The sequence below is a fragment of the Sodiomyces alkalinus genome (genome assembly GCF_003711515.1).
Source record: "Sodiomyces alkalinus F11 unplaced genomic scaffold SODALscaffold_19, whole genome shotgun sequence".
Lineage (NCBI taxonomy): Eukaryota > Fungi > Ascomycota > Sordariomycetes > Glomerellales > Plectosphaerellaceae > Sodiomyces > Sodiomyces alkalinus.
Genome location: NW_021167097.1, coordinates 243,147 through 268,897, shown reverse-complemented (window position 1 = coordinate 268,897; position 25,751 = coordinate 243,147). Strand labels below are relative to the sequence as shown.

Sequence of the window (25,751 nt, the reverse complement as noted above, 5' to 3'; positions counted from 1 at the left end):
TAACCCTAACCCTAACCCTAACCCTAACCCTAACCCTAACCCTAACCCTAACCCTAACCCTAACCCTAACCCTAACCCTAACCCTAACCCTAACCAATACTATTTAATATATAGCTTTATATTACTAGCGTTAGGTGCTTTTAGTAATACGCTAGTCGGAATAAATAAATTCCCTAGTTAGAATAAGTAGTCTTATAATTAAATAACTAAAGTCTTTAATTTTAACAACATTAACTACGCTATATCTAATAGCCACTGCTTAAAATTCCCAATAGTTGGGTAGTCGAGGAAAAGACTACCCCCTACCTTTACATCAAGCTCTATCTTTAGTTTTTCCACTATGACCAGTGACATAAGACTGTCAATGCCCAGGCTATCAAAGCTGGCATCGTCCTCTAAGCTAGCGACCTCCATGGCTGCCTCTCTCGCAATGATTTGCAACGCCTTGTCGGCCAGGCTGTCGCTCTGAGCTCCTATAGTGGCGGCGGAGGGTGAGGTGGCAGAGGGTTCACTGGGTGTGCCAGATGCAGACTGTGAAGGGAGTGGTGGCGTTGTAGTCGCTGTGGCCTTGACAGGCGGTGATGGCTTGCTCACAGCATCGTCATGTCTGGCCTTAGCCACGGTTGTGTGCGGGGAGGACTTGGTGGTCTGTGTCTTCCCTTTGGTGCCATGTGCGCCGTTCTTATCTGGTGGCGAGAAGAAACGACTGAGCAAAATGCGTGGGAAGCTGCGGAACTGGATGCCGCCAACCATGCCGATAATCTCGTCGTTTTGCATGATGTACACATCGCCAAAGTAGACGGTCGGATCCTGAACGGTTGGGATCATCTTAACGTAAGAACGGTACTTGGCGCCAGGCAGTAGCGGCTTCGCGAAACGCATTGTCTTCCAGCCGGGAGTCACGCAGTAGTTGTTCTTGCAGTCCATCGAGTCGGAGCAGTTCATGATAAACCCGGCAAGATGGGCCACGCTGTCGATGAAGTAGGGCGGCACGGTCCAGACGCCGCTTTCTTTGCTGGTGAGTTGGATGTCCGCGAAACCTTCAAGCTCGTGCATCACGACGGAGTGCATGCCGCGATACTTGTCAGCGTAGTCGACCAGGTTGCTGGCGAAGAGGGTATAGGCCATGTTGCGAGAGAAGCGACTAGCTTTTCCTTCAGCAGCCATGCGCTCGAGTGCCTCGATGCGGCCCTGGATGAGGTGCGTCAGAGGACTCCACGATGCGAGCCATTCGCTTGCATCGCCAAACAAGATGTTGGCCGTGGCGAATGGCTCCGATGCAGTGCCATCGTTGGCTACGTTCTGCCATGTCAAGTCGACTGCGCCGGATTTCGTGTCGGCTGTGGTTGCGGTCACTCGAATCAGCTGAGGCGATGAAGTATCGCTGTTGGCGACGAGACCCTTTGAGACGACTAGGTTCGCAATGTTCATGTCGGCCATGTTACCCGTAAGGTGAAGGAGGTTTCTGTGGAGGTAGTCGCCGAGGGTAAAGGCGATATCAGCGTGGATAGACTGTGATGTGTTAGCCACGTTAATGTTTTCCTGTTTTTCGTCCAAAAACTTACCGATGTAACAACGCCGCAGTCGTTCATTCGATGTCCGTATGCTGCAGCATAGAAATCAGACTGCATGAGATTGGACTGGATAACGAGTGAACAGCCAGAGTTGTCAGATGTCTCCTCGATAATCTCATGGACCGTCGACGTTTGGAGACGACTCGGGGGCGAGGACCCAAGCTTGGCTCCGATAGTCTGTTGAGTGCCATAGAACGTGTTTCCTTTCGTCAAGCACCAATCGCCGTTATACTGAAGCCAGTAGTTCTTCTCGTTCCACGAATAGGTGGGTAGATCAAGCAGTCGAAGTCGGTTCTCAAAGGGGTGATGGAACTCGGTCCACGAGACCTTGACCCCAACAAGATGCAAGGCAGCCATGCTCTCAGCAATCGTCTTCAGGTTATCTTGGGTGCGATGAATAGAGGGCAGGGCAAGCAGAGTCGACGGAATGGTGGACTTGACGAAGGCGGTGCACACGGGATGAGGACCAATCTCGATCCAGACCGTGTCCTCGGCGCTGATAGTAGAAACGTTCTGGGCGTTCCCCAGGGCGGATACAAAGTCGACTGGTTCTCTCGTTGCGCGACGGCAGTAGTTGGCATTTAGCGTCTTACCGTCGAAGACGACCTTGCCGAGTAGCGGCGAGATATAGGGAATCTTGGGCTCCTGGAAACGGACGGCGGTCTTGCAAATGGCTTCGAAATCATCGAGGAGAGGGTCGACCTGCTCCGAGTGGAAAGCATAGGCGACGGACAGCTTAATACACCGGAAGCCAGCTGCCTCGAGGACACTGGCGACACGGTCCACTTCCTGGGTTGTACCGCTGAGGACTGTATCGGAAGGACTGTTGATGCAGGCGATGGTGTACCGCTCGTTCGGTGCGGCGACGGCGATTTGCCTCAAGGAGGCTCGGACAGCCATCATGCAGTGGCTGCCTCTTGTGCACTTTTTCTGCATCATCTCGGCCCTACGACCGACCATGAACAGGGCATCGCTGGCGGTGAGGACGCCAGCTACGTGCATCGCCGCGTATTCACCCAGGCTGTGGCCGACGACGACGTCTGGTTGGACACCAAGCGAAGCCCAGTACTTGGCGAGGGCAATCTCGGTGCTGACCAAGGCGAGCTGCGTAACCACGGGCGAGTGTTCGTGGTCTTTGCCATGCGATCCATCCAGTGCGAGAATGAAAGAGGGGAATCCTTGCCGCTGTGCGAGAGCGTCGAGGCGGTCAATGGTCTGGCGGAAGACGGGAACATGCTGATACAACTCGAGGCTCATGGATTGATAGGAAGCTCCCTGGCCTGTAAAGGCGAAGGCGATGGACTGCGGGCCCGACTTGGAAACCGGGCGGATGGATTCGATGCCGTCAAGACTCGTTGTCAGTTGCTTCTTCAGTTGATCTACACTCGAGCAAATGGGGGCGATGCGATGTGTGTGCTGGTACCGGCGTGCAGTTGTAGTGTAAGAGAGGTTGCTGAGGTTGGTATCGGGGTGATCTTCGAGATAGCCAATCAAGGACTTAATGTTTCCAGCCAGAGAGACCTTGTTCTTTGCCGATACGGCGACGACGTGGGTCTGTCTCGGGTCCGGCTCCGTGGCCAGGCGCGTCGGCGCTTCCTCGAGGACCACAGTCGTATTGCCACCGGCGGCACCAAAGTTATTCACCGCAGCGAGCCGCTTCCTACCTCCCACAGGCGTCCAGTCGGTCATTTCAAGAGGAATGTGAAGATTACGCTGGTCAAAGTCCCGCGGGAAACGAGGGTTGATCTCGGTCTTGATGCCGACGTGTGGCGGGATGGCGTTCTTCTGCAACATGAGCAACACCTTGATCAGCGCCGTCGTGCCGGCAACAGATTCTCCATGTCCCACGTTGGCCTTGACGGCGCCGATGTAAAGGGGCTTATCTTTGCTGCGAGCTTTGGTCAGAGGCGCGTACACGTCCATGATGCCCTGCAGCTCCTCAAAGTCTCCCGCCTGGGTGCCTGTCCCGTGCAGCTCGACATAGGACACATCCAACGGGTTGACACCCGCCTGCCGGAGGACCTGACGAGAGAGATCAGATTGATGGCCTGCATGAGGATGGGTAATAGACACGGCCTCGGCGGAATGGTTGGTCCCGGCACCCAGGATAACCCCGAGGATGTTGTCGTTATCCGCCTCGGCGTCTTCAAGCCTCTTGATTACCAGGGACCCGATACCGTCTGCTCGACAGTACCCATCGGCCGTGGCATCCCAGGTTTTGCATGCGTTGGGGCCCTTGGTGAGGAAGTGACCATTGCACAAGCCGGCGAATCCGTCCGGGTTAGTCAGGACATTGACACCACCGGTGACGGCCATATCGATGTCACCAGACCAGAGAGCCTGACAGGCAACCTAATAGACGATGATATTAACATGTGTCTTGGATATAGTGTGGTGTTTCAAAGGTAGTCAATGACTGCACATACCTGAATTGCCGCAAGCCCCGAAGAGCAGGCCGTGTCGATGCTATAACTCGGACCGGCAAACTTGAAGAAGTAGTTGATTCGACCAGGACCAAAAGCCCGGCACCCACCGGGAATATAGTAGGTGTTGACTTCCTGACCCTGGTTCACTTCGCGGTAGTCGTCGGCTGCCTGGCCATAGTACGTGCCGATACGATTCAACTGCGTGGACGGGGTGCGGTTGGGAACAAAGCCGGCCTGTTCCAACGCCTCGTATGCCGTGACCAGAGCAAGCCGCATTTGGGGGTCTACGACCTGCGCCTCGCGAGGGGACATGTTGAAGAAAGGAGCGTCAAACATGCCAGGCTCGTCGATGAAACAGCCGTACTGCGTCATGGTCTTGTTAATCTGCTTGCCCTCTGGGTCGTAGTGCGTGCTGATGTCAAAACGATCCGCGGGAATCTGGCGAGAGACATCCAGGCCCTTCTCGAGAATCTCCCAGAACTTTTCGTTGCTAGTCGCGCCGCCTGGAAGCCTGCACGACATGCCCACGACGGCGAGCTTGGATTGGCCTGGGCTGCGGGGAACAGAAGCAGCCGGCGCAGCTTGGTCTATCCAGGATGTCAAGTCATTAATGGAGACTTCCGAGTCTGCCGCTTCTGCTTCTTGAAGGGCAGATTTCACCTGGGCAGTAAGATCGTTCAGGGGGAGGGAGTTCCCGAAACAATGGAACGTCACATCTTCCGCTCCCATCCGCTTGATACGGTTGACGAGACCGCCAACGGTTTGATGCCAGTGAATTGCCTTCTCGAGCAGCTCGGAGACGACGCACTCGAAGAGAGCACCGGCATCGGCTGCCGAATATGGGAGTCCGGTGCTCGTTGAGTACACCGGAATCAGAGGCACAGTTTTGGCGGTGACAGTGCTTAGTTGGCTGCCGTAGACGATGCTCTGCATATCCTCGCGACCATAGACGTGGGGGGCGTGGCAGAGGCCTCCGTATACGGGCAAAGGCATGGACCTTGCCTTGCGGAAGAACTCGGACTTGCTGAACAGCTTCTTCAGTGTCGAAGGGGGTCCGCTGATTGTCACCGAGGTGGGACTGACAGCGCTGACAAAGATCTTGCCGGTACTTGGGGTATTGGACCGCGTGTTGATGGAGTCGAGCTCATTCTGCACTTCGGCCGGATCGATACGATGCACCACATACGCCCAAGTATCGGGCTTTTCTGACATGTCTCTGGCTTCAAGATTCTCTGAGACTCCAATGACATGAATGCCTAAGCGGAATGCCAATCGGACCGCGTCCGCACCAGCCACCGCCAGCTCACACACCGTGGGTGACAAAGAGACGGCCGTGGAGGACAGCAGGCCAACGCCCAATCCACAGAGCCCGGAGGCGGAGGCATCACGCAAATCGGCCGGGTTCTTTTCGAGATAGCTTTCAATGAGAGTTAGTTATAGTAGAAAGGAAAAACAAGCAATGGAACTTAAGAGAGCCCGCGATGAAGATGCATCATGACACTTACCCAATGTACGCTGCGAGTTGAAGTGTGACGAGAAGAACTCCCTCGACCGCACCACAAACAAGACCCTCTCGAAGATTTTCATTCTCGGCCCAGCTGAAGACGTTGTTAAACGGCAGAATCAAGGTCTTCAGCTCCGTCGGCAGACACTGGATCTCTTCCTTGATCACCCGCGTCGCTTCAGCAATGAATCGAGCTAGTACTGGGTGGTTGTTGTCCTTGCTATGGTTGTGTAGATGGCGTAACTGATCTTGTACACTACCACTAGGGAAGTCGTTGTTGAAGTACATGAAACTCATTTTTTTGCATATATCGCTACCAAGATCACTCCATGATGGTGTCTTGGAAGAGTAGATGGCCATGGCGGGCGGCGGGGGATATAGTGAGCGCCAGGAGTAAAAGGGCGAATCAATCAAAGAATGAATAAATGTGGAGGATTTTGGGTCTTAGCACGTGCCCAGCTCAACGAAACAACTTTGCGCGAGTACACTTCAAGATCCGGACAAGGGCTCTAGTTGGGAGGATTCGTGTCGAATCTCGATAGGGTGTGGGACGCTTCGTTTCCGCGGCTGAGACTATTGTCGGGACTTTGGAACTTGATAAATGCGGAAGAGGAGCTCTTGTATATACATTAAATACATGCAATTATGCTTAAGTTATTACCTTATGTTCGGTGAAGGAACATAAGCGACCTGCCGCCTCGGCAGTGGTTGTACAATGATATCGGTGCTAGAGGCCAGAGACGGGACTAGTGGGGTGGATCAGACCTGAGTGTCTTCTGCGTATTGTTTGCAAGAGACCGGACTCTGTGCTCTGTGTCTACATTAGACACTGATACTGGCTTTCCCGAAACCCCGTGTCGGTCAAGTTAGAGTGTTACTCCGACTCTTGAAGTGGTGGCCGGGTGTCGGTGACTACGGTGTACGCAAATACACCGCGCCCGAGCATGATGTGACTTCTGACCGGATGCCTTGTAGGCCGATTCGGGATTTCCTACTATCAAGAGGTTGTAAGAAGTCCTCGCCGGAAGTATAATGAAAGAAAAAGTATGGCCGGTTAGCCGCTAGATGCATGGACGTCGCCATGCCATGTGAACTTCAGAACTTAGGGCGGTCGCATCGGACTCCGAACTTGACGGGTCTAAGACTGAAGCTCACCAAGGAATGTTTTCACTTATCCGAGCAGTCAAGAGATTACCCGTCTCCATTTCAGTTCCCACAGCGTTCCATGCGAGGTAGTCTACATGGTTTCTGCGAGCATGGATGGTATGAACCTCGACTTGCCATATTCGACATACTTCTTGCTCATCGCTTGATTACATGCTGCAAAATCTTGAAAAGAATCAATACTACTGCCTGGATTAGGCACTCACTCCCGTTTTTCAATATTGTGCGGATTGGACGAAGTCGACAAGACATAAAATGAAACACACAACAGACATCGAAGTCATGCTTGCCGACAAGGGCGGCTACAGAAAGATCAACAAGTCCCTGAATATCTGTGCATTCGAAGACTATCTCAACGGCCAGACAGCAAATCTTCCCAATCTCCCAGACGTCGAACAGCTCACTCCTCGCGTCCTACGCATATTGGGCCAGAACCCGGGAAAGGTATAATATTCACTGTCACACTTTTACTACGCTGTGCTTCGACAAACATATTTCTTGCTCACACTTTGGCGCAGTTCACCTATCAAGGGACAAACACCTATGTCGTCGGAACCGGAAGTCATCGACTTATTGTGGATACGGGCGGAGGGGAACCGGCTTGGGCTGAACTGATCTCATCTACACTGCAACAGATGGGCATCAGACTTTCCCACGTGCTACTGACCCATTGGCATGGAGATCATACCGGCGGCGTACCGGACCTGCTCCGACTCTATCCACATCTGGGTGACTCCATTTACAAGAACGAGGCAGAGTATGGCCAGCAGGACATCTACGATGGTCAGGTGTTCCGGGTTGAAGGTGCGACTGTCCGGGCTCTCCATGTCCCTGGACACTCGGAGGATCACATGTGCTTCATACTCGAGGAAGAGAATGCCATGTTCACAGGTGACAATGTTCTCGGTCACGGAACCAGCGTGGCAGAAGACCTGGGCACGTTCATGAACAGCTTGCAGAAAATGGACGATCAACATTGCACCATCGGGTATCCTGCGCACGGAATCACCATAAGGGACCTGCCGGCCAAGATAGACAGAGAGTTGGGGAGCAGATTGAAACGAGAAAGGCAGGTCATGCAGGCGCTGAGGAGCCTTGGGACTCATGGCTCGAGGACTGTCACTGTCAAGGAGATTGTGACGGAGATCTACGGCGAATCGCTAGACGAGAGCACGAGGACCTTGGCATTGGAGCCCTTTATTGATGAGGTACTCCGCAAGTTGGCGGGGGACTATCGGGTTGGTTTTCAGGTCCGACGGGGGGAGAAGGAGAGGAAGTGGTATGCAGTCGATGTTGCGGCCTAATTCTCCCCCGGTCTCCCGGTCTCTGGAGGGTCTGTCTGCTTCTTTTTTTTTTTTTTTTTTTTTTTTTTCCTCTTCAAATTGATATCCATAGTCCGACTTGGGAATTCTTAGTGAATGTCATTGTGGCATGTGATATGTACAGCATAACTCGGCCAGCCGATGCGTCAATGTTCTCCGGGGGTCGGGGATCGGGAGTCGGGGCTCGGACTAGGGACAAAATCGCCCGATCGGTTCGGGCCGAACCGATCGGGCAATTATTAGTAATAGTGGCTTAGCTAACTTCGGTCTAACCAGATTCCATAGGATCCCAAAAATCCATCACTTATGATATTAGTAACTCTGCCCTCAGACTCTAGAAAGCTCCCCCATATAGCCAGAGGGATTAAGTTACTAAAGACCGACGGATTTCCAAGAAACGATACATTTGCTATTACTCAGCACTTTCCTTTACAGAAGCTCACGTGCAACATCATGTCTGGTGATCAAGACATTCCCGCCGCCCCTCCTGGCGACCCTGCCACTCAATTCCTCTGCTTGACCATCTGCGGCTATCGACGACCTGGCATGAGCGAGGAGGACTATAGACACCACATGACTAAAGTTTCGGCACCAATGACAAGTGGCTTGATGGTGAAATATGGCGTCAAAAAGTGGACGATGGTGAGCGTCTTTCCCTTGCATTGCCAATTTATATTTTACTCCTCTTTCATCTTGCTTTTCGCATAAAGCACCCGCATTCTCTTAATCTTCTCGAGCCATTTTCGTTTTCTAACAGAAGCCATAGATCCACAACACTACCGACACGCGTAGTCTTATGACACGGCTTTTTGACCACCAGATGACGCGGCTCGCAGACTTTGACTGCTTCAGCCAGGTCGTGTTCCACAACGTGGACGATTATAAGCGAATGAAGCAGGACCCGTGGTATAAAGAGCATTTACAGGGCGACCATGAGAAGTTTGCCGATACTAAGCGGAGCATGATGACCATTGGCTGGGTCACGGAACTGATTAAGGATGGGGTTGTATTCCATGAGAAGAAGGCTTCCCCATATTCACATTCAGTCCGGCCGCACCTTGGTTCTTCTGGCTCCTCTAGGTTTTCATTACAGTGTATACTTGCGATTATTCTATCTGTTCTGGTTGGGTTTTTGGCTCGTGACTCTATTGACACACTGCATGCCATTTATGTAGATGTTGAGCAGTCGCCTTAGGCGTCCTTGCTCTTGTTAGAGACATCCAGCCGTTTAAGAATACAAGAATCATGATAGATTAACAAGAAGGCTTATGTAGATCCTAATCACGTTTATGTTCGCTTGCTCCAAACTAAGTTTCCGGTGCTATGGACTCTGGTCCGTAATAGATGATCTAAACTTCTAAAGACGCCGCGATTCTTGTCAGAGCCCAGAATCTGCAGGGAGCGCCAAGGGAGTTAATAGGGGTCTTTTCCTTATATGACGCCTTTCCGAGATTGGCACAGTCACTTGTTTGGACCTGCTGCTACCTATCTACGGGCCCTCTGTTACATACATATACCTACTTATTCTCGTCGCCCCTCGAGAGTCTATACTCTGCTCTAACAAGTTGACAACTCTAAGTGGAAGAGCAGAGCCAGATGTACAAGACAAGATCAAACTAGCGACTCAGCGCTGTCCAAACGCTCCGATGAGCGCACCTGACAAGGGGAACAGGCATCGCACGAAATGGAGCCAGGCCCATTTCACCACCAACCCTTTTGCCTCCTCGATACCAATGTCCAGTGTTCCCAATTGTCCCTCAGCATCCAGTCGAAATAGCGTGTTGTTCGTGGGAGCCATGCAGATCCAAGTAAACGGCAGCATGGTCAGTGTAGTCGCTGCGGCCAGGGCGGGGACGCCCCAGGACTGTCTCGCCCGGCGCAGACCGATGCACCGCGAGGCATACAAGCTGAAAGTGCCGATAGCCAGGAATGGCATTGTCTTGTGGCCGTACCAGTACATGTGTCGCCATTGGGAAACAAAGAGGGTGGGGCCGGCTGCGACATCCAAGAGGACGGGAACCATGATAAAGCAAAGAGACATCATTGCCCCTGAGAGGAGTGTGTTAGTTGTGTGTACTTGCTCTAGTAAAGCAGACATCTGCGATAATTGATGTCTTTGGGTGTCACAAACCAGAGAGGAAAGACCCCGAAATAACCGCAGCCGTTCCGGTGATTGTTTTCGCCATGGTTACTGGTTTTTTTGACCGAGTCGGAGGGTTCAAACTTGTGGTAAGTTAATAATCAAAGCAGGAAACGTGTTGCTGTGACCTGAAGGAGGGTATGACGGGCGCTGCGAAGGGCGTTTTTATCTACATCTGGGAAAGTGAGATGAGAAAGTCACCAAAAGATTGCGATAGGCCCGATAGGTCTTTGTCGGGCTCGGCCCCTCGGGGTCCGTTTTCCCCGATTCATGTGGGCTGCACTGCGAGGGACATGACGTTTAGATTTCGGGGCATCAATATGGGCACGATGTCAATCATGTCATATCTTCCGGACGTGCGCAGTTGATTCTGCCAACTGGTTAGCTTTCGCAAACGGGACTGGGCCCAATTTCCAAGGGACTGTCGAGAGAGGCATAAAAAAATAGAACCCATGGGCCATCATTCCATGTCGATATCGGGGTACAGGAAAAAACACACCCAGAGCTAGAAATACAAGGTATCCTCGCATTCACCACTAAATATTACGTTCTCTATCCATGATCCATCCATACCTAGTCTAGATAGTTTAAGCTACAGTAACTTTTTATTAAGGGTATTATCCGAAGGTGTAGTCCTCACTTGAACAGCCTGTCGCCCATCTTAAAATAGCTTTACGTATAAAGTATGTTGTACGATCAGAATAAATATCAATGATGGTACCTAAATGTGGTCTTTTGGTACGTCCAACCCGGTGTTGCTGTAGTACTTTTTCCTGTACCCCGACATCGACTTATAGGCCCGGGGTAACAGCAGCATAGCCCTATTCTTGGGTGCCTCTCTTGATGATAGATGGTCCCAATTCCAAAGATCGTCGTCGCTACTCTGTCAATTATCTGTCTGTTGTAACTACATGTATGGGCTGATCCTCCAACAAGTCCACTACGCCGGACCCGTCTTGGGCAACCAATTATGAGCAAATGGAAAGAAATGCCGACAAAGGCCGACCATGATGCACTTTGGCGTCCCCCGTGGGAATTTGGCTCCCTGACCGCGCTTTTTGTTCACTACCGAAACATTCCTGTTATCGTACTGTCCTTGCTCGTCGTCTGCGGCCTCAATCATAGCAGCCGACAGGTCCAAATAACTGATGAAACTCTCCTCCTCGTCGAAGTTTAGCTGATGACCACGCTGGATGTCGAGCGAGAGACCTCCCGGCTTGATGTAGATGGTTGTTACCCAGTCCTCCTGGCGCCGCAGATACTCTTCGGCGAGCCTTAAGTCGCGGTACACGTGCGAAGCCGCCGTCAGCATGATTGGGCGGAACCAGAAGGGCATATGGCGAGCGAGGTGGTCGTCGATTGTGGCCGAGCTCAGCAGCACCATCTTGGGCGCCATGAAGGTATCGGGGGAAGCGGCCCTGATGTTCTGCAGCGCCTGGATCACGCTCGAGGCAGTATCCTGGCTCAGGGAGCAGCCGGGGATGTTGTCGTTTGTCGTGACGGTCATGAAAACGGCCTTGGTGCCCCGAATGCAATTTTCCATGAGCTTGACGTCTTGAATGCTGCCTGCGAAGACCTTGACGCGCTTGTTGTTGGCCGTCTCTGGAAGCATGGCGTACAACTTGGCTTCATTGCGGCAGTAAACGTTGATGTCTGCATCTGACGACCGGAGTAGGTTTTGAATCAGGCCAGACCCGCAGTTTCCTGTGCCGCCTAAGATGGCATAGGAGACCATGTTGAACAATGGAAGTTGACGGTTTGGATCTGGCAGCCAGTAGTGTGTTTGCTAAAGACTGTAGATATGTAACTATGCGGCAAAGAGAAAAGGATTGGTGTAGTCGAAGGGAGCGAGGGGCGGTGCTCGTCAGAGTGAGTCTAAGTAGCTACCTGATTCCTGAGCAGGCTACATTTGTCCGATGTATACGGGGTAGTTGATGGGACTTAGGATATCGGCCGCTTACTAAGGTTAGGTACACAGCATAGCACAATACAGTACCGCACTTCCGAAACAAGGCCGACTGCTATTTATTGACAATTATCGACGGCTGCTTCGTATGAGGGCATCGTCCATCGGATGTTTAGAGGAAAGACCTGTACGGTATGCAGTTCGGTGAGCGAAGTGGACCTGTAAGGCAATTCACAGGGGACCCCGGACACTGTAACAACTTGGCAAAATCCACATGAAATTCATAGGCACACACCCGAAGTGTACAACACACACTTGCCGACGCCTATGTAACGGGGCTTCTCCTTTCACACGCGCGCCCCCGTTCCAACGGCCTCGCCCCGACTTTTTCGCTACCTAGGTATTCTCTTATTCCTCATAGTCAATCAACTCCCCCCAAAAAAAGAAAAAGAAAAGGGCTGCCAAACGACACCCGCACTTGCCAATCCAACATTGGAGTCTCAGCGAGTCAACATGAGTTTCCCTAGTTTCCTATACAGTCAGCTGTTCAAGCACCTGCCATACCCAACTGGCGATTATTCCGGCCAAACCATCGTCATCACAGGCAGCAATGTAGGGCTGGGCAAAGAAGCAGCGCGCCACTTCGCTCGCATGGGCGCCGCCAAGCTCATTCTCGCCGTGCGCAATCTCCAACGAGGACAGGAGGCCAAGGAGGACATTTTGAGCACGACGGGCCGCACAAAGGACGTCATCGACATCTGGGAGGTGGACATGGCCAGCTACGTGAGCGTGGAAAAGTTCGCGGCGCGCGTCAACAGCGAACTGGACCGCGTCGACATCTTCCTTGCCAATGCTGGTATCGCCCCGGGGAAATACACGCTGGCCGAGGGCAACGAAGCAAGCATTACCGTCAACTTTATCTCGACCATGCTCCTTACCGCCCTCGTGGTGCCCAAGCTCAAGGCCACGGCCAAAGCTTACAAGGTCAGGCCCACGCTCACCATTGTGTCGTCCGATGTCCACGCCCACACCACATTCCCGCAGAAGTCGGCGCCCGAGGGGAAGATCCTGGAGGCCGTCAGCGACAAGGAGGCCTGCGAGAAGAATTGGGATGAGCAGTATCCCGTCTCCAAGATCCTTGGCGTCTTCGCCGTACGAGCCCTGGCCAATAGATATCCCGCCTCCACCTTTCCCGTCACCATCAACCTGGTCAATCCGGGGTTGTGCCACTCCGAGCTTGGCCGTGACATTCCGACATGGACATTTTGGCTCATCAAGCTGCTCTTGGCTCGGTCGACCGAGGCTGGCAGTAGGACCTTGGTGCACGCCGCCTCACAAGGGGTGGAGTCCCATGGCCAGTACATGACGGACTGCGGAACGGGCGCCCCGTCCGCCTTTGTGACCAGTGCGGAAGGGCAGAAGGCACAAGAGAGAGTGTGGGACGAGCTGTGCAAGAAGCTTGAGCTTATCCACCCGGAGTGGATGAGTAACTTTTAATTTGCATGTGGCCTCTAAGATGGCGAGCTATATGACAACCTTTAATATATATGACGGATTCTCTCTGCGCAAAGTTGACTGCATATAGCCCCTTTTCCTTTTTCCTTTTCCTTTTTTTTTTCTTTCTTGTTTTCTCGTTTGATTGTCCGAACCATTTATGCCCCCCCTCCTATATGCCACCAGCGAAATATTTCGAGGTCATTATCTGCCTTCTACGATGTTGTCGAGACTCGGCGGTCCAGCAAGTGATGATGTACGGTGTACTCGCCATCACCACAGATTGAGCACGGCATAAGCTGATGACATATGTATGAAATTCGGGTTGCACTTTGAAACCAATTGACATTGACGAGTAGCCATTTATTAACCATGTTCGCAACATTGAGCGAAGGTAAGGAGCTAAGGTAACCTTGGAGATTCACTAACATATGCCGTTCGCATCCTTACGCTCTGGCAGCCACATTACCCCAGGCCTGGGCAAATCCAGCACCCCAAATCCACTTAATCTCGTCAGGCAGGCCGATAGTAGAATCATATGCCATACGAGCCAAATTCAACCAGGCGTCTCCCTGAAGGCGGAAAGTGGCCTGGTTGGCCTGCTCGAAGGGCTTAGAGACTTCCTGGCCGCTCTTCAGCGCACGAACAAACTTGGCTACGTGACCGTCGTCGTGCATCTTGTTGATGCTGCGGTACAGTTCGCTCCAGCCCATGCCGGCGCTCGCACCGGCCTTGTAGTCGTTGATCTCTCGGATGTCGAGCTTGCTGCATCCGCTGGCGGCATACCAGAAAAGATCGGTACGGCCTTTCCATTCGACCAGGCGGACCTTATTCTCCAGGCTAATCCAAGGCTGCCGGACCAAGACGGTCAGGAATATGGAGCTGGTGACGGCGTGCATGTGGAAGAAGTCAATCTTGGCTGCCTTGCCGGGTCGCTGGGATGCGCCGGCGAGGTAAGCGCTGCCGTTGACGGACTCAGCGGCACGTCGCTCTATGTCACACGGGTCCACTCGGAGCTGCGCTGCCAGTCTGACAATGGCCTCTCTTGACCTGCCCAAGACGCCGTCCTTCATCTTGAGAGTCATGTCCTCCCAGCGTGGACCACGGAAGATAATATCATTCTCTCGAGCCATGTTAAACAACTCGACAAGAGACAGGTCCATCCGACCACCGTTGGCCTGGTCGGCAATCTCCGAGCTGGCGAGGAGACAGTCTGGAATACCGGACACCGGATGCGTAATCGCCTGGGCAAGGGCTTCGGCGATGATACTCGGCTGCTCAAACTCCACGCCGAGGCCTAGGTGGATGATGGGATGATAGGCGCCCTCGTACATCCGAGCCAAGATGATATCGGCCAGCTTGGTGCCGCTGAAGCAGTACTGGTCGAGTACGTCTCTCCAGTCGCGTTGGTCCATCAGCTGCTCGAAGAAGGTCATGACATTGGTATACTGGGCAACTTGACCCAGGATGGCAAACATGTTTTCGTCATTGGCGAGTCCCTTGATCACTTCGGGGTTGGCTTCGGGCTGGGCGCGCTGCACGGGCAAACCGTCTTCGTAGGCACGCTGCACATCCTCAGCGTCGCCCCCGATGGCAAACGTCGTCAGCAGAGAGTGGGCCATGTGGTTGTGGCCGTTCTGGTCACGCCAGAAAATATGAAACTCGTCGTGGTTCTTCTGCAGCAGCTCTTCCGTCTTTCGCACAGCGTCGCTTGGAATCTCGTTGACTCGACCCAGGCTCCCGCAATCGGCCGAGAGCTGAACCCGACTAGCTTTGGGCTTGGTTGTGAACACGGCTCCTTTCTTTGTCGCCAGCAGCAGCACCACAGGAAAGCTCACTTTTCTCTTTTCCCCACCCATGGCAACATCGAGCTCTTGCAGCAGTTCCTCAACTTCGGCATAGCGGGCGCCGGCCTTGTCGCGATAGTTGGGATAGACCGAGTCCAGGTAGGCCTTGATATCGGCAACAGACCACTCTGCACCCCAGAAGTCACGGTTGATGGCCTCTTCCGTCCCCTCGTCCTTGGATCTGCGATCCACCGCACCAAAGTCAAAGTCGAATCCGGCCTTGGAGTTGAAAAGAAGGGGCATGTCGCAGTTCCACTTGTGACGAACTACGTTCTCCCAGTCTTCGGCCGGAAAGGCGATGTTGTCCATGTAGCTCTCCAAAGTCTCTGCGGCGTGGAGGTGGAAGGGAAAGCCGGGTGTGCCCTTCATCGGCTGGTTGAAGGTGCAGATCCGGGTGGCCACCTTGTCGTATGCCGCATTGCACTTTTCAACATCGCCGTCCGCAAAGATGCAAGGTCCGTAGAAGTAGATGCCTAGCGTACCCCCCGGACGAAGCAGATGATGGAAGGCCTTGAGCGCCTTGGGCGCATTGAGGAGAGGCATGCACTCGCTGACGGTGATCAAGTCGGTGGTTCCGTTTCCTCCGGAGGTTGCGGGTGTCTTCACTGCCAAGTCCTCGGCCGGAGAGTGGATGAAGGCAAGCCTGCCGCTGAGGTGCTGTGGCATGAGTGCCGGTGCTACCGCCAGAGCGTCGCTGTTCACATCGGAACCAACAACATGCTTGAAGTAAGCTGCCAGTCTCGCGGCAATGTTTCCGGGGCCCGTCCCGACATCGTGAGCAATGTCGGATGTGTTGTCTCCGTGCTTTTGGTGGTACTCGTTGATGAGCTGGAAGAAGTCTTCCGGAGGGTTTGGACGGGATTCGATGTACGACCGCCAGAAGTCAATGTTGCTGCCACTCCTGACGGCGCCCGAAGTGAATGGCGTCTCAACTGTCGCTTCCACAGTTGTCGTGGTGATAGACATGACGATGGTATCTCTGGGAGTAGCAGTAGTAACCTTGATCAAGTCAACAGAGGGGGTTGATTTGTTTGATAGATGTCTACTTCTTTTACAAATTCGATTATGAAAGGAACATTATATACTGAGTAGAAGCACCAGTCCCGTATATTTTGTCCCTACTCGGCCTTCCGACTTTAAGAGTCTAGATGTAACGTTGGTAGCAATCTATCGGGGGTTTATCGTCTATACTCGCCTCTTAGTATCGGGGTATTAGGAGTGGCGGGAGCGGCATGCCCGAGAAGCCAAAGTCCAACAATAAAGGCCGGGCGCCGGGCATAACTGTCTTTCGGAGTCTACCTAGACTCGAGTTGATATGCACACGTGCAGCGGATAAGTCGACTGTCGGGATCATGATTGGCGAATCCGTTAGCCGTTTTCTTTTAGTTTATTTTCTGGATCGGCCCTTAAACTTAAGTAACATTAACTAATCAGCATGTATATTAAACAAGCTTACTATATCACGCTAATAGCCATAGGTATTCTCTTGCCGACATTTATATAGTCTAGAGTTAGAGAGTCAAAGTAGTCTTGGGCGACCAACTGAAAATCGACAAGTCATAATCGATATTGTATTGGTTAATTTATATCTTACCGTCCTACGCTGCTACTTAGGCCGAGAGAAGATATACAAATAAGATACAACTATACTAGATCGCCGCTCTTATCGTATAGCCTATTATAATACTAGAGTAAAGCTAATAATAGATACTCTGCCCCTTAACGTTAGTAAGACATTTACACGGGTATCGAAACTCCTCCGCTCTCGCTAAGCGTTATTAACCATCTACAATATTCCTAATCTAGATTGTTGGAGGTATGTACGCTAGACGGGTCGGTATCGGGCCTATGTCTGTCTTCCTACCGATTGTGGCGTTCTTTAGCGCAAACGCGTCCCGTGTATGGCGCCATAATTCAGAGCTTAGCAGCCCTACCTACGGGTTCCTGGATCCGCTATCAGCGTATGTCTCTTCGGATTCCGGCTATTGTCTTGGCGCAGTTCTGGGAACAACGGTACGGCGGCTCGTATATGTGTAGGTACATCCAAAAGTGGCTAATACTATCTGCGGGAACCAAACAACATCAAGCATCACCCACCGCGGACAGGTCAGAGATACGACAAATACTACCGTCCAACGGTTGCAGGTGTAAATATCGGATGACTTTTCGTAGGATGCACCTCAAACTGGGCCCAAAGTGGATATAATCGGACCCGTAAAACAGAGCAGGTATATACGTGTACAAAGAGCATGCTAGGTACACGTGTAATTAGGGGGGCAGGTATAAGAAGTACGTCTAGATATTACTCTCCCCTTACCTTTTTAGGTTAAGAGCCCAATATCTTACTATTTCCGATTGGTTCCTCCAGGTTATGTCTTAGGCGGGTCCTGCAGCTGGCATGGCGCCTGTTAGGCAATAAGAAGTCACGGATTTAGCGCCCTTTTAGTTCGGTATATAGGATTGTCCGATTCTTACCCGTACGAACTATACCGTAAGCTCGGCTAGATTCACAAAACATCGGGCGTGTCATAGCGGGTCATAGCGGGCCGCGAGGCACAGCCTTCCTAGCGCCGCCAAGGGAATAGATCAGGGAGGGGCTAAGACTAGGTATAATTCTCCGTGCGTGGGGGTAAGAGGGTTCAGAAATCAGCACAGGACAGTCCAAGAGCCATCGACTGGGTATGGCGGCAACATTTTCTTGTTATTGGTCTCTCTGCGAAGCACCCCGCCTAGTATACCCACTCCGTTCTTATGCAAACGCCTGGTACTTGAGCTCTAGTGCCAGATCGCCAGTTCTCGGCGAGCAATTCTTATTGACCAGAACCAGCCGGCCCGTAATGTCGCTCAGTGTGGACAACATTGCGAGGATTTCGCCCACCTCATTATCGTGCTGGTTCGTGAGCTGGAAAAGCGTCATGTCACGCAAACGAGCTCGAGCTTCCGCTCTGACGCCTACACTGCCCAGGTCCGGGAGCAATCCGGAGGTAAGGACGAGGGTTGCCGTGCTGTTCATCCTCAATACGTCCACGAGTTGTTTGAGCTCGCTTTGGATACGCTCCAGAGCTGTGGGGCCTAAACCTCCGTTTGCGAACCCGTTTAGGTGGAAAACGTATACGGTGGCATCGCGTACCGGCTGGGGGGTACCCATGGTACGCCGTTGGAGAGAGACCCGCCCATCCATAAGGCATTGTTGCTGCACGTGTTCTGGCGTTGAGCTCGGGCCGAGGGGCTTCGGCCATCGGCCTTGAGAGACCGGATTGGTTTCCTGATCCTCCACCTGCACAAAGACTTTGAGTAAAGGAAAATGATTGGCGATCATGACGGCTTCCGATGTTGAGCTAGCCCCAATCTTCAGAGCGGGGGGAGAGGGGCCGGGAAATGTCAGCAGCGGTTAAATCCAGACCGCCAGGCAGGAGTTGCCTGAGACTTTACATACCTCCACAATGACACCAGCCTCGCCAAGGAGTTGATCGGCGCATTGTAACGACTGCAGCAGCCCCACGAGGGTCCCGTCCACATTTGTCGTACCGTGTTCCTTGAAGGCGGCCCACTGTCGCCGGAGCTTGGGTCGCTGTTCGCACGCGGTGTTGAAAGGGACGGGCGAGTTGCTGGCCAGGTTATAGGCCGTCTCCGACGGGAATCTGGAGTCGCAGAATTGCTGGGTACTGGCTGGCATGTGGAGGGCTGCAGGTACAGCCGTATTGGCCAGAAACACGACAGCGTCCAGGAGTGACGGGTTCGTGACAAATTCGGCCGACAATGCGCTGTGTGCGACCTTGCCCGGCGCCGGCTCACGCAGAAAACCATAGGTCGCCGTCATGCGTACAATCCGACTCAATTGAGTCTCGGGGACGCCGACTAGGTCCGCGATGTCTCTGCTCGAAGCGCTTTCGCGGAGCGGAATGCAAGCCAGAACTTGAAAGTGACATAGCCAGTGAAGGCAAGCCAGTATTTGGGCCTAAGAACATTGTTTTAGCCTTTCTCTTTCTTTTATTACTATTTCTTCTCCTTTTTTTTTTTTTTTTTTTTTTTTTTGGTTGGCCTGACTTCTTTTGTGAACCCAGAAAAAAAAACAGAGAAGTATTGGGGCAGCGACATCACAGGAAACAGATAAGAGAGAGAGACGTACGTGGCATGCGAGCTGCTGAATTAAATCCGAGGGGCCCATGATTAAGCGCTGTAGTTCCACAATATCGGCTAATACCACCTGCTTTGACTGGCGAAGCTCGTTCGAAAGGCGCCGTGGTAATTCCGCGGGTTCGCTAGATATCCCTCCCAATGTCTCTTGACAGCTTGCAACGAATTTCTTAAGATCGGCGACCGTGGCCGTTGTGGAGGCGATGAGTTGGGCGATGAAATCCATGCAAGATAGAGACTACTACTACTAGTTAGTTGAGATTGCTAGTAGTTCCCACCGAATGGCTGTCCGTTCAATGACTTCTTATATGCAAAGAAAGAATTTGAGAAAGAACTCGTTCACCATCAACATTTTGCATCGAGCTTTCATCCCATGTCGATTAGGCTATCCACTCGTAGGTAGTTATAACTTGCTCTTATTCGTCTTGAAGATCCTCATGAAATCGTTACGTACTCCGTACTCGCGAAGGCGAGTTAAGCGAGGCATCAGCGGTCCAGAAAAGCTCACTGCAAAAGGTACTCCCTTAAGTAATTGAGGGCGGCTAGACAAGCTTCCCCCTCTTATGCATGTAAGATTGCATGCATATGTCCCCGCCAGAATGCGAATGCTTGTTCCTACTAAGGAGGCCTTCCATCCCTCCTTATCATCGTCCACGCCTGATAGGGCGTAAGTAAGGGTCCTGATTCGCCCAGCCCTGACCCCTGCAGGGCGGAAATTTCAGGGAATCTAGCACCTTCGGTTACTCGTTGTGGCGATACTATACCCTATATTGCCACCCACCCGGTAAAACTTGTTACTTTTCGTCTATCCGTGGCATTTGAGACGGGTGGCGTCCTAGGCAAGGACAGGGTGCCATGCAGCCATATTCTGCAGGTATCTCATTTGAGGCAGGTATACTGTATACAGAGGCGAGATGGGCCGGTAGTGAACTTCCGTGCAGCCTTACGTGGCGAGGGGCCGAGGGCCGGCCGAGAGCAGGGAGGAAACATTTATCTGCTGGCATAGATAGCTTCAATTAGACTACCAAAGACGGTCGACGCCGCACGCGTGGCAGTCTCGTATCTCGGTACTACCTAAAGGTAGTATATATCACGTTTGGGCCTCGAGTGACCTTGAAAGGTCATTACATTTTACTGGAAACTTTCCCATTGCCCCGCTCCAACGTGCGCCAAAGGAATCCTCGCCTCCAGTGGCCAGTCGTTCGTCATGTTGCCCACAGTTATACTGCCAACACCGGACGGTCCCTCCACCTCCAATGCTACAAATAGCACCACGCCGACGGTTAAGCTTAGAGACAGCTGCCACGCTTGTGCCTCGTCCAAGCTCCGGTGCACCAAAGAGAAACCGACATGTTCTCGTTGTGCCAAACGCGGCAAATCTTGCCAGTATTTTGTCACACGGAGAGCCGGTAGGAAACACGCAAGCAAGAGCAGCATTCAAGTCAGCACAGAAACAAATCCAGCCTCAGCAGCACCTGCACCTCCTCCAGGACAATCCGCTCAATCATGTTCATCTGCGTGGAAGAGAAGCAGCCAAAGCGATGTGACGACAAGCCAACCGCCAGCAACAACGGCGGCGGCAACAGCTGGCTCTACTATTCATGTGAATGTCCTCCGAGATCAGTACACCAACAATAACTATGACGATTTTAACTCGGATCTGATGACGACAACCTCATCTCGCTCTTCTGCTCTACAAACACCTGGAGAGCTGATTATGAATTTTGACGATTTCTACCCTTCACCTAAGGATTTGTCCATGGTGGACGGATCAGATGTCAGCAATGGCGCCGAGTATTTCTTCGGGCAGAGCTGTCTTCCAGATCCTGTTCCCGATGCTACTATGCCCTGGACTCAACTACTGGACAAGGCAGTCTTTAATCTTGGCCGTGATTTACGAACACTCCATGGTTCAGCAGACCTGGAACTAATGCCATCCATCTCATCGACTCAATCATCCACAAGAAACCATCCACCACCATCACAGACACAATCACGGCCACATCACCACCAACGACCGCCGCAGGAAGATCACGAGGGGCAACAACAACAACAACAACAACAAGAAAAAAATCAGCGACAAAACGAGCAGAAGCAGCAGAAAACCGACTCGAGACCAGCGATCAACGACCCGTCGTGCTCCTGCGTTGCCCAAACGCTGGGCCTGGTGAGCCAACTTTTCCAAGAACCCGCCACTAGTACTTCGCCTCCGACTTCTCCCATGGCCTGGTCTCCCGGGAGCTCGGTGTCGAGTCATGACCGGATGCTCGCTACTGGATCAGCCAACGCTTCGTTCGCAGACGGGGAGCACGCCATCGAAACAATCCGCTCCATGCTACAGTGCCCCCGGCCCTGCCAGCAGGACAGATACCTTCTGGCTCTCATGTCTCTGGTGGTCTTTAAAGCGTTGGCCAGGTACGAGGATGCGGCTCGTCGGTCCACGGAAGACGCGGAAACTCTGGCCCAGACTTCTCTATACGGAGCCTCCTCCACCAAAGGGAGACGTCTGATGGTCGACGAGGACAATCCCCACCCTAAGTTAGCCGTCCAGGCTGTACTTGTCAAACTCCACCGCGTGCAGGGGCTGGTGAATACCCTGTCTCAGCGGCTCAGGACAAACAAAACTGGGCCCGGTAAAGATATAGATACGAGAGCAGAGAGCTCATCTGTCAAGGAAAGGCAAGACAGTACGGATGGAAGTGTTCCATTCTCGACTACATTTCTATGTCAACTAGAGGAGGATCTTCGGAAGCAGGTGAGAAGCATTTCTTCTCGGCTTGTAAATACATTGCGGCAGTTGTAGCACTTTAGATTCGTAATCTAAGATTATGAATCACAATAGAGATGACCCCCCGAGCAGTTATGGCTTTGAGTGAGATTTCTTGGTATGAAGCACTACTTATGCTAACTAGTACATATAAAGTGCAATACAAGAACTACTTCTTGCATGAGTCGCCGAGAAGAATGTCCTTTGCCGCTCTGCTCGCCAGTGCATAGACAACGGCTTGTGGGTGACAGGTTGTCGGGAAAGGGAACGCGCTCGAGTCCACAACTCTGATCCCCTTGAGGCCCTTCACCCTCCAATTCGAGTCGAGGGCTTTTCCAATAGCCGCCGTGCCGACCGCGTGCCGGAAAGAGTACGTCTGCTGCCCCATGGCGGCCCAGATAGCCTCATCGGAAATTACGTCGGGCCCGGGATACCTTTCCGCCACGATCAGATGGCTGACCTCTGGGCGTCGCAGAATCTCCCTCAGCTTCTTGTAGGTCCATAGAGCCGCTGCCTTGTCGCCCTCGGAGCCGTAAAAGTTGGTGTGTATCAAAGGGCCGTCACGATAGTCAGCCGATCTCAGGCTGACTGATCCGGCGGCTTCAGGCTGCATCAAGCTCGCCCAAGCAATGATGGTGCTGTTGGGGGACGGTATGAATGGCACGGTGCTGAACTGAATGAGGACGTGCGGCCGATCTTCGGGTAGGGAGAGGTAATGGGTGTTGTCGACGCCCTCGGGCCAAGCCGAGTCTGGCAATCGGAAGGCGGCGAACGAGTATCCATTGTTCCATCCGAGAGGACCCGACGCATTGGCAGCATATTGCTCATGGGCTATGACAGCCTGAGTCTCATTGGACAACCACTGCCAGACTGTCAGGACCTCTGGTGTGACCTGGAGTTGCATGATGGAGAATGGGTGGTCTCGGAGGTTCGCTCCTACTTCTGGGTTGTCTGAAACGACCGAAATACCCAAAGCTTCCAGTTTTTCCCGGGGCCCAACACCAGAGAGCATGAGGAGCCTGGGTGTGTTGATGGCACCAGCGCTGACGATGATCTCGGCGGCCTCGACTTCGACGGCTTCTCCACCGAACTGGTACGTAACACCGACGGCCGTCGTCCCTTCGAAATGAACCTTGGTGACCCGAGCACTGTGTATAATCTGTAAGTTTGGCCGGCCCTCGGCAATGATACCAAAGGTATTGCGAGGATGGGACCTGGTCCTGTTTTTGGCAAAGATAGAGGAAAGGCCTAGGTCGATTCCAATTCCCGTACCATCCGTCAGGTCCTGCTGCTGAAGACCAAGCTCTGCTTCAATAGCTCTCGCGAAGGGAAACTCGAAGCCAGTCAAGCCGCTCGATCGACTCACTTCGACCGGCCCATTCCCATACCCCGACGCATTGACAAACTGCTCGTAATCGGCGTGTGGCGGGTCCCGGTAGCGACTGACTTCTTTGAACTCCTCCAACATGGAATCCCATGCGAGCCCTTCGTTTCCAGAGGTCTCCGCCCAGTCGTCAAATAGAGATGAAGATCCTCGGCAGTACGCCATTCCATTGACGGCTGCGCCGCCTCCGAGCGTGTGACCTTGTGCGATACCAGGGGCATAGCCGCCGAGATTGGCGTCAGGCTCCGTCACATAATTTGGCTTTTTGTCTTGGATGAGTGGATAGTATGCCGGTACTGTGAGCCAAGCACAACCATGACAGAAATCTGGTTAGAATATAGGATAAAAGGAATGGATGAATGACTCGGGTGCTGGGTGCTAACTCACTGCTTACGTTTGGGTCATCGATGCTGTCTGGCCCTGCCTCCAAGAGAACAACATTCTTGGCAGCACGTTGAGACAGTCTTTCTGCAAGGACAAGTCCAGCAGGACCGCCTCCGATGATGAGATAGTCAATTCGTGTCGTGGGTTGAGAATTGGACGAAACAGCCAGGCTGGCAGCAGCGAGAGCTGGCAGCCAGGCTCTAAGGGAGCAATGGTAGCCCATCTTTGGATTGGTATCTCGGTCGAAAGAGTTTGCTTGTTCTCGAATATAGTAGGAGTAAATGGTTACCGTCTTGTAAAAGAAACCCAAGACTTTTTACGTGGTCTTTCCCAGTTTATTAAGGGGGCTACTCATTGCTGCACCGATCGATCCATAATACGAAGTAAGCAGTCGTTTTTCTTTCCTTAATCCGTCTCGTCAATTATCCAGGGATCAAAACAAGGGTCATCCAAGTACTGATGCCGAATTATTTTAATTTAGGATATAGTCTAGAAAAACTCGGAGATTGCGTGGTTTGTCGGATACTGGCTATAATAATACTTGATTACTATTCGCATTGGCTTGTCCGGATTTCGGCTCCGATGAGTCTTAGTGCTAAACATACCACCCCCCCCCCACCCCCAACCTACCTAATTCAACTGGCATAGCCCCACCGGCTTAAGACGCACTCTACACGTACAACGTAATTACTCCTACCGCTTAGGTCATTGTTCGCTCTCCGATGTCGCCACGGGGAGCGAAATACTTGGCATGTGGGGTCTTCGTCTCACCTTGCATTTTCTCTTTTCTCGTTTTCTTTTTGTTCTTCTTTTATTTTTTCCCTTAGACACTTCGCGGCCACTTGGATAGCTTCGCAGCACGCCGGGGAATGCCCTGAGCGCAGGGCTGGAAACGTGTAAGAATAAATCGTATACCGAGGGCGTTTGCGTAGTGCTGTAGATAACGTCGGGATAAGATGCCAGAAGCTGCCGGCACAACGCGGGTCGACTATAATGCCAGGATGCTTCAAAATGCTGCTGTTATCTCCATATTCTCCAGCAAAGAGCACTCTCATTTTATTCTTCAATGTGTACTTTTTTCTTCTTATCAACCAACTTGATCTGACTCGCATTAGTCACAACCGCGTAGCATTTCAAATTTTCCATTTTCCATTCTCACCATGGCAGCGGAAGCAGAAGCCCAAAGAGCCACGCTCGACAAGTTTATTGACGGATGGCGAAGGTCTTCAGCCGCAGACATGGTGGCGACTTGGTCTGCGGACTGTACGCAGAGAACCCTGCCATTTGCATTGGGACATGCAGCGCGCAACAGTACTGAGGTTATGGCGACTCTGCCTATGCTGCAAAAGGTTGTGACAGAATACAAGGTGAGCGTTCAAACCTCCATGCAAACATTTTGAAACAGCAACTACTAATACTGATACTAATCCTAATCAGCTTACCATTCATGAAGTGGTTCATGATGTGTCGCAGCACAAGGCTGCCGTGTATGCACTCTCTACCGGCAAGACTCCCTTTGGAGATTGGACAAACGACTATGCAGTCTTCTTTACGTTCAATGAAAGCGGGACGGAAATTGTAAAGCTGGAGGAGATGGTGGACTCGGCCTTTATGAAGGAATTCTTTCCCAAGTTCCAGGGCTTCATGCGTGAACAAGCATCCAAGGCACAGCCGGTTTAAGCCGGATATTTCTACGGGTGTG

The 25,751-nt window shown here is 52.3% G+C and overlaps 10 protein-coding genes across 10 annotated transcripts; 5 read left to right on the top strand and 5 right to left on the bottom strand.

Moving 5' to 3' along the window:
- Positions 1 to 234: 234 nt before the first annotated feature.
- SODALDRAFT_338018 (putative polyketide synthase) lies at positions 235 to 5,801 on the bottom strand (the record flags this gene model as incomplete). The annotated part of the gene is made up of 4 exons (XM_028612743.1): positions 235 to 1,512; positions 1,566 to 3,926; positions 4,001 to 5,417; positions 5,506 to 5,801. 4 exons carry the CDS (start codon positions 5,799 to 5,801, stop codon positions 235 to 237), a joined length of 5,352 nt encoding a protein of 1,783 aa, XP_028462363.1.
- A 984-nt stretch (positions 5,802 to 6,785) lies between these two features.
- SODALDRAFT_302560 (Metallo-hydrolase/oxidoreductase) lies at positions 6,786 to 7,992 on the top strand. Its single transcript, XM_028608928.1, has 2 exons — positions 6,786 to 7,112; positions 7,187 to 7,992. The coding sequence occupies exons 1-2, from the start codon at positions 6,924 to 6,926 to the stop codon at positions 7,970 to 7,972; spliced, it is 975 nt and encodes a 324-aa protein (XP_028462362.1). The 5' UTR covers positions 6,786 to 6,923; the 3' UTR covers positions 7,973 to 7,992.
- A 365-nt stretch (positions 7,993 to 8,357) lies between these two features.
- SODALDRAFT_346915 (hypothetical protein) lies at positions 8,358 to 10,101 on the top strand (the record flags this gene model as incomplete). Its single annotated transcript, XM_028613271.1, has 4 exons — positions 8,358 to 8,632; positions 8,757 to 8,969; positions 9,619 to 9,944; positions 10,077 to 10,101. The coding sequence occupies exons 1-4, from the start codon at positions 8,444 to 8,446 to the stop codon at positions 10,099 to 10,101; spliced, it is 753 nt and encodes a 250-aa protein (XP_028462361.1). The 5' UTR covers positions 8,358 to 8,443.
- Positions 10,102 to 10,877: 776 nt separating this feature from the next.
- SODALDRAFT_329805 (putative NAD-dependent epimerase/dehydratase) lies at positions 10,878 to 12,057 on the bottom strand. Its single transcript, XM_028611050.1, has one exon. It carries the CDS (start codon positions 11,863 to 11,865, stop codon positions 11,071 to 11,073), a length of 795 nt encoding a protein of 264 aa, XP_028462360.1. The 5' UTR covers positions 11,866 to 12,057; the 3' UTR covers positions 10,878 to 11,070.
- Positions 12,058 to 12,419: 362 nt separating this feature from the next.
- SODALDRAFT_329804 (putative short-chain dehydrogenase) lies at positions 12,420 to 13,603 on the top strand. Its single transcript, XM_028611049.1, has one exon. The coding sequence runs from the start codon at positions 12,550 to 12,552 to the stop codon at positions 13,531 to 13,533; it is 984 nt and encodes a 327-aa protein (XP_028462359.1). The 5' UTR covers positions 12,420 to 12,549; the 3' UTR covers positions 13,534 to 13,603.
- A 285-nt stretch (positions 13,604 to 13,888) lies between these two features.
- SODALDRAFT_318517 (S-adenosyl-L-methionine-dependent methyltransferase) lies at positions 13,889 to 16,404 on the bottom strand. The gene has a single exon (XM_028609384.1). It carries the CDS (start codon positions 16,341 to 16,343, stop codon positions 13,977 to 13,979), a length of 2,367 nt encoding a protein of 788 aa, XP_028462358.1. The 5' UTR covers positions 16,344 to 16,404; the 3' UTR covers positions 13,889 to 13,976.
- Positions 16,405 to 18,060: 1,656 nt separating this feature from the next.
- Positions 18,061 to 19,853, bottom strand: SODALDRAFT_318514 (hypothetical protein). Its single transcript, XM_028609383.1, has 3 exons — positions 19,507 to 19,853; positions 18,814 to 19,335; positions 18,061 to 18,726 (listed from the first exon to the last, which is right to left on the bottom strand). The coding sequence occupies exons 1-3, from the start codon at positions 19,738 to 19,740 to the stop codon at positions 18,127 to 18,129; spliced, it is 1,356 nt and encodes a 451-aa protein (XP_028462357.1). The 5' UTR covers positions 19,741 to 19,853; the 3' UTR covers positions 18,061 to 18,126.
- Positions 19,854 to 20,579: 726 nt separating this feature from the next.
- Positions 20,580 to 22,371, top strand: SODALDRAFT_329801 (hypothetical protein). The gene has a single exon (XM_028611048.1). It carries the CDS (start codon positions 20,722 to 20,724, stop codon positions 22,315 to 22,317), a length of 1,596 nt encoding a protein of 531 aa, XP_028462356.1. The 5' UTR covers positions 20,580 to 20,721; the 3' UTR covers positions 22,318 to 22,371.
- A 79-nt stretch (positions 22,372 to 22,450) lies between these two features.
- On the bottom strand, positions 22,451 to 24,272 carry SODALDRAFT_318511 (putative glucose-methanol-choline oxidoreductase; the record flags this gene model as incomplete). The annotated part of the gene is made up of 2 exons (XM_028609382.1): positions 22,451 to 23,961; positions 24,053 to 24,272. 2 exons carry the CDS (start codon positions 24,270 to 24,272, stop codon positions 22,451 to 22,453), a joined length of 1,731 nt encoding a protein of 576 aa, XP_028462355.1.
- A 733-nt stretch (positions 24,273 to 25,005) lies between these two features.
- Positions 25,006 to 25,729, top strand: SODALDRAFT_364476 (hypothetical protein; the record flags this gene model as incomplete). Its single annotated transcript, XM_028614646.1, has 4 exons — positions 25,006 to 25,119; positions 25,165 to 25,312; positions 25,352 to 25,416; positions 25,523 to 25,729. 4 exons carry the CDS (start codon positions 25,006 to 25,008, stop codon positions 25,727 to 25,729), a joined length of 534 nt encoding a protein of 177 aa, XP_028462354.1.
- Positions 25,730 to 25,751: the final 22 nt, after the last annotated feature.